This window comes from Bos javanicus, chromosome 1 (assembly GCF_032452875.1).
Source record: "Bos javanicus breed banteng chromosome 1, ARS-OSU_banteng_1.0, whole genome shotgun sequence".
Taxonomy (NCBI): domain Eukaryota; kingdom Metazoa; phylum Chordata; class Mammalia; order Artiodactyla; family Bovidae; genus Bos; species Bos javanicus.
This window is the reverse complement of record NC_083868.1, coordinates 53,219,370-53,236,505: the sequence shown is the minus strand read 5'-3', so window position 1 is coordinate 53,236,505 and position 17,136 is coordinate 53,219,370. Positions and strand designations below refer to the sequence as shown.

General features: G+C 37.4%; 1 protein-coding gene across 1 annotated transcript in view; it reads left to right on the top strand.

Moving 5' to 3' along the window:
- IFT57 (intraflagellar transport 57) overlaps positions 1-17,136 on the top strand; it is a 73,547-nt gene that overhangs the window by 24,811 nt on the left and 31,600 nt on the right. Inside the window, exons 5-6 of the mRNA XM_061386504.1 lie at positions 233-301; positions 16,771-16,893. Coding sequence (XP_061242488.1) covers positions 233-301; positions 16,771-16,893 — 192 coding nt within the window. The remainder of the gene's footprint in view (positions 1-232; positions 302-16,770; positions 16,894-17,136) is intronic.

The following is a 17,136-nucleotide window of genomic DNA, read 5'->3' as shown; positions in this document are numbered from 1 at the left end:
ACCTCAAAAAACAGATAACATAATGCCCTACTTTATGCACACTACTAGGCTTTAAATGTCCTTTCTTAGTCTTCCTGTTGAGCTTAGCATAAGTGTTTAGAATTGACATGCACACGTTGCTATATTTAAAATATATAACCTACAAGGACCTACTGTAAAAAAAATCTGGAAATATATTTTTTAATTACAACTTCTATAATTATTAACTTTTAAACTCTTTTATTTTCCTAAGGAAGAGGAGACAGACAATGAAGAAAACTTTATTGATCTCAACGTTTTGAAGGCCCAGACCTATCGCTTGGTGAGTTACACAGGATACATGCAGGACCAACAAGCAGTCAGTACATGTATTCTGCTGGGAATGGAAGCAAGTAGAAATCATTGTTCTGGCCATTGTTCTGTGTGTCATTTGAAAAGTAGCTCTTGAAATTATTTTAGCAAATATAAAACTCAGAGGGGCAAGTGAAACAGCCTCTGGTCTATATCATGAAATATCAACTCAGGGTCAGTTTCAAGTTATTTTCCATTATAATGGCCCGTAATAGTCTTCATTATAGGAAAATACTTAAATTGTAGGTAATTCTTTGAAATAAAATGGATTATATTAAGACTGGTATATGAATAGATGGTCAGTTGCTTCAAGTCAGTTTTTGCTTTATTTTAATTAGGAAATAAGCCCAGTCTATAAAAGAGAACCCACTCAATGAAATAATTTCAAAGTACAGTTTGGATTTTTGTCTTTTCCTATATGTATGTTATATTTCAATAAAATGATACTTATCGCATGCCACAAAAATATGTATGAAACAAAATCTTATTTGTACTTTATTTAATTTTTCTTATCTTAATTCTGCAAACAAATTTGGACCTAGTTTTGGGTACATATCATGAAGACTTCCTTGGCCACCTCACCCCAAGGTGGTCTCTTCATTTATCATTCACTGCCATAGTATTGTTAGCATTTGTAACTATTATTAACAATATGGGTGTGTTTTCTGCCCAACTTGAGATGTATGTAATATAATGTGGCTATCTTGCCTGACTGTGTGAGTTGTCTTTGAGACTTTTTAGTACTTACTAGGTGTATGACTTTGAGTAGGTTTCCAATTTTCTTATGCCGTATCTTCATCATCCATAAAATCAGAATAAAACTATTACCTTTAACAAAGATTTTTTAAAGATTAAAAGAGTTACTGCACATAAAGCATTTATACGATGTCTGTCTGGCACATAGAAAGTACTTACAAGTTATTGGCAAAAACCAAAACCACACCTCCCCCTACATTCCTTCTCTTAAATCTGACTTGTATAAGCTCCTTGGTAACAGAAATAACTATCATTTTTTATATTCTCCATAGTGTAATACAAAAGGTACTGACTAAATGCTTCTTAAATCAACAAATAAACTTTTCTTGCCTAATTGAAAATTATTTCAAAATAACCTGTTAACATTTAAAGACAGCCAAGCTTCAGTTATAACAATATACTTGCCAATCACTATAGTTTTCAAAGTACTTTAAAACACATCCTTTCCTGACTTTTTAAGGTATTTGAGAAGATGTTACCTCCGTGTTCAGTTCAGTTCAGTTCAGTTCAGTCGCTCAGTCCTGTCCGACTCGCAGCACGCCAGGCCTCCCTGTCCATCACCAACTCCCGGAGTTCACTCAGACTCACGTCCATCAAGTCATTGATGCCATCCAGCCATCTCATCCTCTGTCGTCCCCATCTCCTCCTGCCCCCAATCCCTCCCAGCATCAGAGTCTTTTCCAATGAATCAACTCTTTGCATGAGGTGGCCAAAGTACTGGAGTTTCAGCTTTAGCATCATTCCTTCCAAAGAAATCCCAGGGTTGATCTCCTTCAGAATGGACTGGTTGGATTTCCTTGCAGTCCAAGGGACTCTCAAGAGTCTTTTCCAACACCACAGTTCAAAAGCATCAATTCTTTGATGCTCAGCTTTCTTTATGGTCCAATTCTCACATCCATACATGACCACAGGAAAAACCATAGCCTTGACTAGACGGACCTTTGTTGGCAAAGTAATGTCTCTGCTTTTGAATATGCTATCTAGGTTGGTCATAACTTTCCTTCCAAGGAGTAAGCGTCTTTTAATTTCATGGCTGCAGTCACCATCTGCAGTGATTTTGGAGCCCCCAAAAAATAAAGTCTGACACTGTTTCCACTGTTTCCCCATCTATTTGCCATGAAGTGATGGGACCAGATGCCATGATCTTCGTTTTCTGAATGTTGAGCTTTAAGCCAACTTTTTCACTCTCCTCTTTTACCTTCATCAAGAGGCTTTTTAGTTCCTCTTCACTTTCTGCCATAAGGGTGGTGTCATCTGCATATCTGAGGTTATTGATATTTCTCCTAGCAATCTTGATTCCAGCTTGTGCTTCTTCCAGCCCGGTGTTTCTCATGATGTACTCTGCATATAAGTTAAATAAGCAGGGTGACAATATACAGCCTTGACATACTCCTTTTCCTATTTGGAACCAGTCTGTTGTTCCATGTCCAGTTCTAACTGTTGCTTCCTGACCTGCATACAAATTTCTCACGAGGCAGGTCAGGGGGTATGGTATTCCCATCTCTTTCAGAATTTTCCACAGTTTATTGTGATCCACACAGTCAAAGGCTTTGGCATAGTCAATAAAGCAGAAATAGATGTTTTTCTGGAACTCTCTTGCTTTTTCGATGATCCAGCAGATGCTGGCAACTTGGTCTCTGGTTCCTCTGCCTTTTACAGATACAAAAACTGAAATTTCTAACCTTGAGACAGTTTAATCTTTTAAAAAGCAAATAAATTGCAGTGCCTTAATTTTAGCTCAGTTTCTTCAAACTCCCAAGTCTATTGCTTTTTCTCCTTTACCTTATAACAAAGAGTTCAATGGCATAGATTCCTAACTTAAGCAAGGATGCTTTGGTGCTTGGTGTTCTTGTGATGAAGATGTGATGACAGAGTTCTAAAGTGTGAGGAAAAAAACAAAAGGAGAGTTGCATACACAGTTATTCTTATAAAGAATTTGTTGTTTGTACTATTCATTCTTATATTGATGGTGTAAATAGAAGCCTGTGCAGGCCACCTGTGATTCTCTCTAGACTACGTGGTTTGAGTATTGGGAAGGAGCAAAGTAATTTAACTTGCCTCTACCATGACTCTAAGTCCTGATTGGTCCTAATTTCAATTTTCCACCTCCATTAAACTGTGTAAGGATGGGTTTTTGCTCTACCAGTGACTTTATAAATGATCTAAGTATTAGCTCCTTTGGTTGATAGTATTCATATATAACCTGTACTTTTTTTGAGCTAAGACTATATGGTTGTGTTTTCACAAGAGGAGAAAGTCTGAACACCAGGTGTTTGTGGATGGTCAGCCATGAAGTACTAATGAGGCAGAAAACCCTTTCATATTTTAAAAAATCTGGCAAGTTTATGATGTTGCCCACTACAGCCATCTGCCTGAGACAGCTGTATCTGACTAGAGCTTTCAGTGGCTCAGGCTGCTCTTTCCCTAAGACAGAGCTGCTGTATAGTTAGTAACACAGATTTAAGATTTTATGTTTCATGAAGCAGGTGGGCTCACAATGCAGAAGAAATATTATGTCACTCAAGTTGATGCAATGAATTCGTCGCTAGAACAAGAATGGTGGATTCTGTCTAGGAAATTGATTTCCTAATGTATACGTGACTGTGCCAGCCCAGCAGCATGTGGCTACAGCAGTCCCCTCTACCTGTGGTTTTGAAACATTAGATGCTTCTCCAGTCATTCTCTGTCTCCTCCCCCAGCTTTATGGTTCTTCACAGGCTCTAGCATCACACTCATCTGATTTGTTTATGGTCTGTCTCAACCAGTAGAACGCAAACTCCTCTAGAGCAGAAACTTTTTAAACTGCTTTTTCACCTACCTGTGCCTGTTGTGTAGAACATGCTTGATATTGAATAATATTGAATGAAAACACATGTGAATGGGTGCTATTTTATATTTATAATTTTATGAGAAAGTATAGTTTAATCTTCATAGAAAAGAGAATCTCTCAGCAATAATTGGGTTCTCTTCTATGTACCATGTAGGATCGTGCAGGGAGAAATCTACTTATATTCCTTTCGTTCATTTAATAAAGCATAGTCTAGACCCTGAGAAGTTTGCTTTTAAGGATGGTGGTAACTCAAGAAGCTGGCTCTACATGAGCATTTTCCTGAGACTTGGGGTAGGAACAAGAGAGAAGGCAAATGAAACAGATATACGCTGTAGATTGTGTTCTCTGGAAGTAGACACTGAGACAGTTTGGGATGCAAGATGTTCATGGTGAAAAGACAGGATGAGAAAGCGGTATTGGGCTGAGGGTGGACGGAACTGTGAGTTAGGCCTGATAAAGCCTTGGCCAGCCTGCTGAGAAGCTGTGGAGAAGTGCTGCCTGCTGGGCTTGGTCTCTGGAGGCAGGCTGCCCTGGGAAGGAGGCAACCCCCAGGATCGGTAGCTCTGCATGTAGGACAGAGCCTGAGGGAGCTGACAGCAGGAAAGCCACTTGCTGCCCAGCTGAGCCCAAGTCCTTCCTTGAAAGAAATCCAAGAGGTTCAGCGTCCTTACTCCCACTAAATAGCTGAAGCCTATAACTGCTAATTTGAAGAAGTTGTAGAGATGCTATATGCCCATTGACTAAACTTTGCAATGTCTGCCTAATCAGAGCATGATGCGGCAGCAGCATTTCATGAACACTGAAATCGGGGTTCTAAGAAAATGGTGCTTCCTATCAATCATGAATGCTTGCGGTGATGGCATTGGCTTGTGTGGAAGCAGGTGTTTTTCAGAATAGTTATCTACTTTGAGGTTTAAAAAATATACTTTGAAGCCATTTTTTGCTGTGATTTCCTCCTCTAGTCTCTTAATGCATTATAGTTTTACCAATAACACAGGTATACCTCATCTTGTGATACTTCACTTTATTGTGCTTTGCAGATACTGCATTTTGCAGATACTGCCTTTTTTTTTTTTTTTAACAAATCAAAGATTTGTGGCAACCCTGCATTGAGCAAGTCTGCTGGTGTTATTTTTCCAGCAGTATTTTCTCACTTGGTCTCTGTGTCATATTTTGATAATTCTAGAAATGTTTCAAGCTTTTCCATAATTATTATATTTGTTATGGCAATTTGTGATCAGTGATCTTTTTTTTTAATCAATGATCTTGATGTTACCGCTATAACTTGCTAAAGGCTCAGATGACAGCATTTTTATTGATAAAATCTTTTTTAATTAAAGCATGTACATTATTTTTTAGACATAATGCTGTTGCACACTTAACAGACTACAGTGTATTGTAAACATATCTCTTATGTGTACTGGGAAACGGAAACAGTTGTGTGATTTGCTTTATTGTGGTATTCACTTTATTGAAGTGGTCTGAAGCCAAACCTGCAACATCGCAGAGGTTTATGCCCATACTGTGCAAGAAAACAATTCCTGAAACTAGTAAGGAATTGCTTTATTTTTCCAGAGTTTGATTTGCAGGCTATTTGTCTAAATTTTGAATTTTTTCTTAGAAAAAAAAATGCTAGCCCCCAAGAGTTCCACATTCTCTTAGTCCCTCTGGTTTCCGAATGTTTTCCAAGTCTGAAATTGAGTTAAAAGCATCTGTGAGATTGGCCATGGAGTGGGGGACACTAGTGGGGAATGAAGCTCTGACAGTTGGTCAGAGCCTGTGAGGGTTAGTGATGTGGTAGAATGTTCAAAGATGTGAGGAGTGGGAGCAGGGAAAGAAGCAAGGTGTTCGGCAGGTGTTCTGGTTATTACCATTTGAAATTTGAGCATGCTGATTGGAAAGTGCCTGCATGTTCATGGTAACTAGGCTGTAATTATGAGTGGTCTCTGAAAAACCTCTCCATTCTATAGCTCAACAGAATCCCAGCAGTAGCGATCTGGCAGCATAATGCAGATGTCTCATTCTTCTCCCCCAGCAAAAAAAAAAAAAAATGGGAGGGAAGCTGCACACTCTCTGAATTCTATTTTTAAATGCCCATCACTTCATTTCAAAACATTTTTTTCAAACGTGCCATAGACACCATTCTTCCTTGAGATGCTAAATTTAAGGTTTTAGAAACCAAATCCTAAGTTATAGAGCACAAAACCAACTCTCTGAAAAGGTTTAAACACAATTGGTTTTTAATTACTTAGCAAAAAATTCATTGTAGCAAGAATGAGAGAATTTTTAGCTTAAAAGGCTAAAGCTGTAAGGAAGTAAAGCTCTGGGCTTAGGATAAAAATCATTTCAGTTGTAGTTTAGGGTGTCACTGTGGCAAGTCTGCAATATTGTAATAAAAAAGGGAAAGAAGATAGATCTACTTTGAGTAATAGCTTAAATACTTTACATTTTCTTCACTTTACATATGGTTTACACTTTACTGTTCAACAAAGTGTCTTTCTGAGTAATACGAGGGAAAATATACCATGCTACAACATGACATGCCCCATAGTTTATCCCTGGTTCTGATTCCTGCTTGAGGAAAATGTTCTTTCTTCTCCTTTCCTAAAACAATGGGGGTGAGTTCTCCTCTCTGTGCTGTGCCTGTGCTCTATCATTGGTACTTCACAGAAGAAACAATTAAAACGCCACATGTTTTGAGTGTGATGGAACGCGTTATGGCTGAGCAAATGCTTTTATTTCTCTGTTAACTAACCTGTACCACCCCAGCAGTTTCACATCTGGAGGTGAATAGGAAATGTAGGTTAGAGAAAAAAGCTGCACCCCTCACTGCTCAGAGGAGACTCAAATGGCAGTTCTTGCTGGGTTTAAAAGAGAGTTTTGCTTGATCTTTAGCGTTGCTTTTGAATCCACATTTGAAATAGGAAAGATCCTCATCTTCATCCTGGTTTTATTGTGAGGAAGCAAGGACTTTTCAAGGTCTTTTCCAACTCTGAGTCCATACCTTTAAGGCCAGTGCTACAGTGGAAAAGCAGCCTTAGATAGAAAATCCTGACCACGTGGCCATGATTTATCCTCTCTCTAACTCAATTTCTTATCTTTAGGTGGGGACATAATTCAACCCAGGGTTGTTTTAAGATTAATAGAACTTGGGGACCACACCTAGCATGGTGCTGGCAGAGAGTGTATGTTTGATGAATTTCTTATTTTGTATAATTTTCACCTCTCTTAGAGATTGTAATTAGTTATAAACATTCTTAGGTGTTATAGGAGAATAGAAAAAAGCCCCAGTCTCACAATACAAATTTCTAGACCACCATGAATATTTTTGAGTAAGAAGCTTATATAGCATGTAAGTTATAAGGAAGATTGCATTTTGATGTAAATTAGGAAGCTCTGGTCATAGCATGGCTTTAATTTTGTTATCTGTCGCTGGATTATTACTGAAGGCCCATTGGACTCAGTCTGCTGTCGCATAGGATCTCCTCTATAGAGATGACTAAGGGGAATCTAATGAAAAGTATTGTAATTTTAGGATCTTTTCTAGGAATCATTTGAAAGCAGTCATTTTATGAATGGATGGGTTTTACTTCCTTAGTCAACACTAATAGCATGTAATTTATTATAAAATTCAGTACATTAGATGTGTACCCGGAATGTTCGCTCTTCTATAAACCTATATTCTTAAAAACCCTCACCTGCACCCATCTACCCCTCAGAGTGTTAGTGCTTTGAATATCTGACAACTGATTATTTTCATCCAGGACATGTAGTTAGTTACTAAGACCTGTAGATGGTGCCTTTGAAATCCCTCTCATATTCACCTTCCCCATCTCCACCCTTTGCTGAAATATTTTTCCTCTTATTCCTCAATCTTTTTTTTTCCCATGTTGTGGGATCGTAGTTCCCTGATCAGGGACTGAACCTGGGCCCTCGACAGTGAAAGCATGGAGTCCTAACCACTGGACCACTAGAATTTCCTCTTACTCTTTGACGTTACTACCCCAAACATGACTTTTGCCAGATCATTCTGAATCCAATAACTTTTGTTGGGTTTTCATTGCCTACAGCTAAGTTTAGACAGATAACAAAGCAATACATTTTTGGTCTGGCTTTCAAAACCCCTAGCAATTTGACAACTGTCCATATAGCCAACTTTATTTTCTTTTGCTGGGATAATTTTTCCAGGTAGACTCATGAGGTTTCAAGGTAACCTCATGAGTATATCTGCTCTTATCTCATCCTCTTTTGTCTCTTACCTAAAATGCCTTCCCGTCATCTGTCTACCTGACCCTTCAATGTTTAAGGTTCAGCTCAAATCCTGCCTCCTTAGTGATACCTTTCCTTATCACCCCAGCTCCATTTAATCCTATGATTCACAGATCTACAAGCTATAAATTTTCATAAAACAAAACTAAAATATTCTTTTATGAGGATTTTTTATCATTTTATTCACTATCCCTGGAGTAGAACAGTACCTGATATTTAGTAGGTAGTAAATAAAGATTTGTTAGATTAAATTATTTTACCTTGTTTGTAACTTTTCTTTGTCCTCTGGCTTAGAGGACAAAATTCACATTCCTCAGCCTGGCCTCTGAGGTCTTCATGATATATTCAATTTTCTTTTGCTTCCCAATATTTAGCTTTTTAATCTCCTAGTCTCTCATCTCATATGATCTTCACAAGCTATGTTCATTCCATATTTCATATTTGGCTTATGATGCTTTCCTGCCTATGTAAATGCTTGACTTGCCTCTTCTGCCTGTTTACATCCCAAACATCCTTGTAAAGTTAAACTTAAATTTCACCATTGCCATTAAAATACACTTCTCTCTGTTATTCAGACTCCTAAAGCATTTACCACCCCTGTACCAGCTAGTGTTTGGAAGTTAATCAAACTTACATTTTTACTTGTTTTTATTGAAAAAACTTTATATTCTTTTTAAAGGTAAAATATATTCCTTGTTTCTTTTAAATGAAAGCCCAAAAGAATACAAAGAAAAAATTAAAAATTTCTTCAGATCTCAGCACCTAGATATAAGCATTGTATCCCTTTACACATAATTGCCCTGACGTCAAGTGAGATGCTAACATTTAGTGAATCTGGATGAGGGGTATATGTGAATTTTTAATGCTATTTGTGTGATTTTTTATAAGTCTGAAAAAAATTATACTGATGCAAAAATAGATTACTGAAGTAGTACAGAGTTAAAAAATAATCCACATATATGGTTATATTAGTATATGAAGAAATGCAAATCAATCAGAGATTCAATTAAATGGTGATGATAACAAGCTGTTCATTTCGAGAAAAAAGATGGATTCCTCCCTCATATCTTACACCCAAATAAACCTCATATGGATCAACAAATTAAAAACTGATGAGGCCTAAGATATGAGTGGCAAGTGTAATATTCATGGGTTGAAATAGGCATGATAAAGCATGGCGAGAAAACTAAAAACCATAAAGGAAGAGTACTGATAAATCTAAATGCATAAAAATTAAAACCTTATATATGGAGGGATGGGAAATACCATAAAGTTAAAAGACAAGTAAGAAACTGGGCAAATATAGTTGCAACTTATATGACAAAGGATTGATAGCCATATAGTAAGGTGCTTCAGAGCTTGTGCTCTAGGGTGACCTTGCCTGGGCCCTGCGACTTACTAATGATGTGACATTGGGAAAATTGCGTAACTACTCTCTACCTCATTTTTCTTATTCAAAAAAATGGGAATAAGGCTCCTTTGATTCATGGTCTTATTACTGGGCATTTAACCTATGTGTAAAAGCGTCTAATACCATGCTTGGCATATAATAATGGTGATGGTAATTATAACTACTAACATATATTGGGGGCTTATTATGTATCAAGTATTATGAAAGCCTTTCAAATGCATCATTTAATTTAATCCCCATAACAACACTTTCAATGTGGAGAGGGTACAATTATTACTTCCATTTTACAGATGGGGACCCTGAGATTTAATGACTAGCAGCTAGTAAGTGATGAAGGTGGAATTTGACCAGAGATGGGATGCCTGACTCATTGTCTTAACATTTACGTCATACTGTGGTGATTCTTAAGACAACTTAATTCCCTGAGTCCTGGGAATATTTAATCTTGACAATTAATTGGATTTTAATATTCCTCTCAGTAGGTTTGAATTGAGCTCTTCAAATGTATTTGAGTGCTGGTATATCCATGTAGTTGCAGTCTCAAAAGAAACCTTATAGAAATTCCTGCCATAAAAAGTTAGACTTATTTTGCATACTCTGCAACACCTAGTATTGGGGCACTGATATATCCATGTTGTTGCCATCTCAAAGAAAAGAAGCCTTACAGATGTTTATGCCATAAAAAGTTAGACTTATTTTACATACTCTGCAACACCAAGTATAATGTCTACATTATTTCCTCCAGACGCACTTCCTGTGTTACTTTCTTTAGTTTTAGTTTGAGAAAACAAAAAGTCTATGGAAATGATTTTATCTTAGCACTTAGTATACCAGTGTAGCTAAAGTAGTTAAAGTAGCAAAGGTAGTTTGATGTGTTAAACAGAAATAATATTGGAGGTTAAATTCTCACTCAAAAACAATTTCAGATCTTTTATTGGAAAATTAAATTTATTTTGTGTTAATTTGGGGAGCTTTCTTTTTACCCTTTTTGGTATATGGGAACAAAATTTGTTCAAGTCTTGGTTCACATTATAACTCAATAAAATTTCTTTTGATAGTCTTAAAATTGAACTTAAAACTTTTGTGAACTTCATATATTTCAAGATGGAGGCTACCATCTATTTCTTTTGATAGATTAGCCAGGGTTTAATTTGGTTATTCAGAGCAAATTTGAAGATACTTTTTGTATGGTATTAAACATTTTTCTTCACAGTAATATAGTGTTAAATCATGTAAAACCTAATTTGGAAAGAAAATAATGAATTAGATTCACATTTTGTGCTTCTTTAATCATGAAGAAGAATTGACTTGTAGCGACATGAATGGTTTTATCTCTGCCTTAAATATAATTTGTTAAAATCATTAGATTTTGAGGAAATACTCTGATTGAAATATCAATAACTTATTTACCCCTTTCTCTAACTTTATTGATAGATGGGAAAGAAGGGCACTAGATACCCTTAGGAGAAACCCTGTTTAATCCATAGTAATACTATATATACTCTATTAGCCTTTTGGCCATCTAGCCTATCTTGGAAATGCGGCAAATGAGGCAGAATTCAAAAAAGACCCCTGAACAACCAAAATAAGAATAAACACTTCATTTAAAATTTTTCTGTGAAGAGTCCTAACCTCACTACCCTTCATCCCTGAATGCTCACTTTTTTCTCTTGTATTCTTGTGCTCAGTCACTCAGTCATGTCCAACTCTGCAACCCCAAGGACTGTAGCCCACCAGGCTCTTCTGTCCATGGGATTTCCCAGGCAAGAATACTGGAGTGGGTTGTCATTTCCTTCTCCAGGGGATCTTCCCGACCCAAGGATCAAACCCAGGTCTCTTGAGTCTTCTGCATTGGCAGGTGGATTCTTTACCACTGCACCACCTGAGAAGCCCAACGTTGCCCAAATTCTAACAAGGTTGGTTAGTAGGTTTCTAAATCCACAGCAGCTTAGGAGAAGGGAGAGGTGCTACAGACAAGCAGGAAGACAGCCACAGGTGACCACTGGCATCATCATAATAAACACAGCTCTAGGAACAATTTAAAAGCAGACATTAGAAAGCAAAACTTACAGTTATCTGGGACTGTTTAGTGTGGGATCAGTCAGTCCAGATTTCTCTGCTTTTAAGGCATTGTTGTATTACAGCATAGTACAATAAGAGACTATGTAACTTAATAGTTACAGCCAGTAAATGTTAGCATTCCCCGTATCTGAAATCGATTCTGACAGTGGTGTCTGATCTTCCTGAGAGGCAGGGATTTGGGCTTGGTAGTTGCCGGAGAAGGCAATGGTGCCCCACTCCAGTACTCTTGCCTGGAAAATCCCATGGATGGAGGAGCCTGGTAGGCTGCAGTCCATGGTGTGGCTGAGGGTTGGACACGACTGAGCGACTTCACTTTCACTTTTCACTTTCACGCATTGGAGAAGGAAATGGAAACCCACTCCAGTGTTCTTGCCTGGAGAATCCCAGGGACGGGGGAGCCTGGTGGGCTGCCATCTATGGGGTAACACAGAGTCAGACCCGACTGAAGTAACTTAGCAGCAGTAGCAGCAGCAGTTGCAGGCTTAAGCACCTCTCCATGCTCTTGTTTCACTACTAGTTATGTGTTGGGATCTTCTAAATCTCCCTTCGTCTCCCATTTTCACCTGCAAGTCGGTGAGTCCAGTTTCTGCCCAGGCCTTCATGATCTAGATCCTCCCAGCAGGCTCCAGTCTGAACTTGTGATCTCTCTGTGGTGTCTGACCTGAGGTATCTGTTATCAGAAATGTGTTCTCATGGGTGCCTGAGCCTCGAGCTTCACTCTCGGGTCTACCCATCCAACAGCTTTATTTACCCTCATGTGATCTCCCTTTCTGATATGCAGGGCCTTTCCTTATTACCTCTCTATCATCATATGACCAAAACCACATCTACTTGTATATATTTGTGTGTGTGTGTACATAAATGCACACACAGAGAACATAGTATTTCTTCAGATGCTAAACTATGCCATTCATATTTCCTGGGCAAAAGGGAGACTACTTTATGGAATAGGATTCAGAGCAGGCTAGTACCATTGCATATTTGATCCTTGAACTGACCTTGGGTGATATGCATCAAGGTTACATTATGGGATGGCTTAGACTGTTATCTTCATTTCTTCCTTTGGCAGTCTTAGGGTCAGTTCTCATCAGTTTCTCTTTCTTAGGACCAATTATTACCTGCATTAACTAGCCTCAGGTGCTTTCTAATAGGCTATGAACTCTTTACAGGCAGGAATTAAATCCTTCTGTCATCCCATACTAAGCACAGTGCCTGGATTCTTACCTTGCATGTTGTAGAAGCTTAACAGATAGCTTATTGGTAAATTAATTAATTATAAATGAGACTTCAGGATAGTCTATGTATTATTGAGCTTCTAATTGTTTCTTCAGCAACATTAACTAGAAAATGCAATTTCCCAAGAGGCATCCTTTATCTTAGTTAATATTGTTTCAGAGAGGGACTTCGTCATGATGATATAAAATTTTGATTAAGTGGAAACAGCAGTTTATTTCTCTTTACTAATAGCTTCACATAAAATACCATTTGTTATCAGAGAAACAATTAGAAAGGAAAGATTTTCTCAAAGTATAACCAAGGCATGGTTAAAATGATTTATACTTCATATGTAGGGCTTGCTCAGTGAATGTATCCACTTATTAGGCATTAGGAAATTTTGAGTGAGGAACAAAGCTATGAAACATATGTGCAAAGATGGAAGTAGAAAGAGACTGTATAGTTTGAATACATTAATGCTACTCTACCAAATCTAATGTGCTTTTTTTTTTTTTTTTTGCCTTTTTTTAATTTAGGAACCTAGGTTATTTCCCCAAGTATATTAACTATAGCCTAGGACTGAGTGAAAACTTTCAAGCTACTACATTAAATCACTTCAGGATATTGGGAGTAGGAGTTAGCAAATCATTGCTTACCAGAACCAAATAATAAGCTAAGAAGGGTAAATGCAGCTTACTGAAGGGCCCAGTGTAAAATAAATAGTAGCTCATGCACTGGACTATCTTGATGTGGTGTTTGATCTTCATGTATTCTGTTAACTCTTGGATTCTGAGTCTGATTCAGACAGGGCCGATGCTAACCCATTTGCCTTTGTGAAAATCAGAAAAATGTGCCCTTCCTTGAGTAAAAATTTTACGTATGTTATGCACGACTTGAATAATCCTATGTTCAGGCCTGAAGAAAGTGGGAATGTGGATGGCTTTGGTGATTCTGGGCTCCACCCTCCTTGTAAGGAAAGGAGGAAGGGGGCATGGGGATGAGAGGATAGTCTTGGGGAGCAATGGCTCGGGTATTTCATCAAGAATACCAATTTCAGTTCACTTAGACAGTGGGTCTGTAAAGCAACTGATTTTTAAATCACTGATTAGAACATCTATTAAGAATCATAGAAAAACTGCTGCTTCAGAGGACATGTCCCTTTTTGACTCAGCCTGGCTCTGCAGGGTTGGGACGTGGGGGCCTCGTAATCCTGGCAGGAGCAAGCCTGTGTATATACCATACACACGCCCCAGATGTCAGGGCTCATATCCCACTGGCAGTGCATCCACCCTCCTACCCTCACCCTCATCCTCATAAGACCTCACCCTGTTTGTTACAGACAATGAGTTGGTCAGAATTGGGCTTCCTAGAGCCAGGGAGGGGAACTGGAATGTGCCAGTAATTGTGCAAGTATATGAATGTTAATGAGTATCTGTGTTGAGTTACATGACTGAGAACATTTCCTGTGGCTTTACATTTCCCCTGAGAGATCCAGTATCTCTTCTCATGCCGTCACATACATCCTTATATAACTTCACACATGTCTGTTTTGTGAATACACCGCCACTCCCCAGTTTTGGTGCTACCTTGGGTTTGGTTTTTACAGATATATAGCATTATATTAGGTGCTCAATATAATACAATGTTTCTATATTTAAATGAGCACTTTAATGTTTAAAATAGGATCTTGAACATTTTTCAGTTAGAGTTTCCACATTTTACTTTTCTTAATGTAATACCTGTATTTTTTCATACTTCCTGGGTTTTTTAAAAATAGAATGTAACTGGATAAATTCAGACCACATATTGTGAAGTGAAAAAGCATATATTAGTTACCCATCCTCTAACTGCATGGTTAGAACTGTATAGCCCCCAGACTTTCTGAACAAAAAGCAGTATATGCTCCTTTTAAGGCTCTTAGCCTATTTCGAACTTGCTGATATGAACTGGGAGGTAGGAGAGGGAGAGAGGCTTTCTCATGTTAGCAGTACCCTAGAGACTCAGTCAGGAGTGAGTTCAAAGCCCCTAAAGACCTCAAGCTCCCCATAAAATCAAATCCCAATATAAGGTTATTCTTATACTTGGTGTTAGACTGGATAAAAATATCTTTTAGTGACATAAATTCACATTGAGTGTAATTTCACCGTGAGGTTGTTTATATAGTCTTGTCTTTTAAATGTTGTATTTTGGGAAATTTCAAACATATACACAATTAGAATGAGATAATGAACCCTTAGGCAGTAGCACCCAGTTTAACAGTTAACATTTGGTTGATTGTGTTTCCTTTGAAGCCCCTGCCTCTTTTTTTCTTTGCCCCATAGTATTTTAAAGTAAATTTCAGACATTACATCAATTCACTTGTTGAATAAAATATTTATTTTAGTACTTATCTCTAATTTATAAGTCTTTTTTAAAACATATCCACCATGCCATTATCATACCTATAAAATTAATAATAATTCCTTAATATAATCTAATACTCCCACATTCCAATTTCCCTGATTGTCTCAAAAACATCCTTTTACAGATTATTTAAATTAGAATCCATAGAAGGTCTATACATTGTATTTGGCTGTTTATGTCCCTCAAGTTTCTTTTTTTCTACATTAACATTTTTCCTTACTTTTAAAATAATTTTTCAAGGGAGCATAAAAGGAAAAATACTACCAAAATTAACATATTAAGCTTTATGTTTTGTTGTTGTTCAGTCACTCAGTCATGTCTGATTTTTTCTGACCCCATGACTTGCAGCATGCCAGGCTTCCCCATCCTTCACCATCTCCCGGAGTTTGCTCTAACTCATGTCCATTGAGTCAGTGATGCCATCCAACTATCTCATCCTCTGTCCCTCCTTCTCCTCCCGCCCTCAGTCTTTCCCAGTATCAGGATCTTTTCCAATAAGTTGGCTCTACACATCAGGTGGCCAAAGTATTGGAGCATCAACTTCAGCATCAGTTCTTCCAATAAATATTCAGAACTAATTTCCTTTTGCATTGACTGATTTGATCTCCTTGCTGTCCAGGGGACTCTCAAGAGTCTTCTCCAACACCACAGTTTGAAAGCATCAATTCTTCAGCGCTCAGCCTTCGTTATGATCCAACTCTCACATCCGTACATGACTACTGGAAAAACCATAGATTTGACTATAAGCTTTATCTTTAAATCATTAGTTTTTATGTTCTATGTTTTCAGATCCATACACACTTAATGCTGAAGTGTATAGGGCTAATAAAATGGGGAGGAAAAGTTTTCCTTTTCTGATTTGAAAACAGGCATGAATGATCTTATTACTCAACAGCAGAAATCGAATGCAGAAAGTTGACCCTATTTGAGTTCAAATAGGTCTGCATTAAATCACATTTTTAAGCTTATTGTGGTTTAACCTAACCAAAATATCACCTTATAAATATAAAATTTGTAAATCAAGTGCCCTTTGCTTCTGGAATTTTATCTTGTTTTTCAGATTTGGGGTTTGTATTTCAGTACAGTGAGTTCAATCTAAGACAGTGTTTTCTTACCAAACATGTGAGTGTTTGTATCTTTTCATCTGTTATTAACATACCTAAATGGCTTGTCCATTTGACAGTATTCCTATTGAGTTCACTCTGATATCTCAGAAGCCTTATTCTTTGTAAAAAAAAATAGTTACATCACAAATTTGCTTCTTTATAATTCTAAATACTTATTTTGCTATTCTACCAGCTTGGTGCATTATCTTCTTTCAACATGGATAGGAGGACAGAAAAGAATTTCTTCTGCTGCTATAATTTTAACACTACCGTGCTTGATATAAATTGTGCAGTGCTGCTAAAATGCCTCAAAATTTTACCATTTCTTTTTATAAACTCTCAATCCTGTGATATCTTTCCTTTCTTAGGATATGAACGAGTCTGCCAAACAAGAAGATATTTTGGAATCTACAACAGATGCTGCGGAATGGAGTCTGGAAGTAGAACGTGTACTACCACAACTGAAAGTCACGATCAGGACTGACAATAAGGTATAGAAGAGAGAACACATTTTGGTCAGATAGATTTTTATATGGCCATTTAGGATCAAAGGTACTCCCACTTATACAAATGATTTAAGAAGGGATTCAGTTTCCAGTGTTTTAGTAGAGATTTAGTAAACTGTTGTTGAATGAATATATAACATTATATGGTCCACAAATCAAGGAATATATCTTTAAAATGATTTGGAATATATCACGTTTCCCTGGGAGTAAGGTGTATTTTCTCAATAT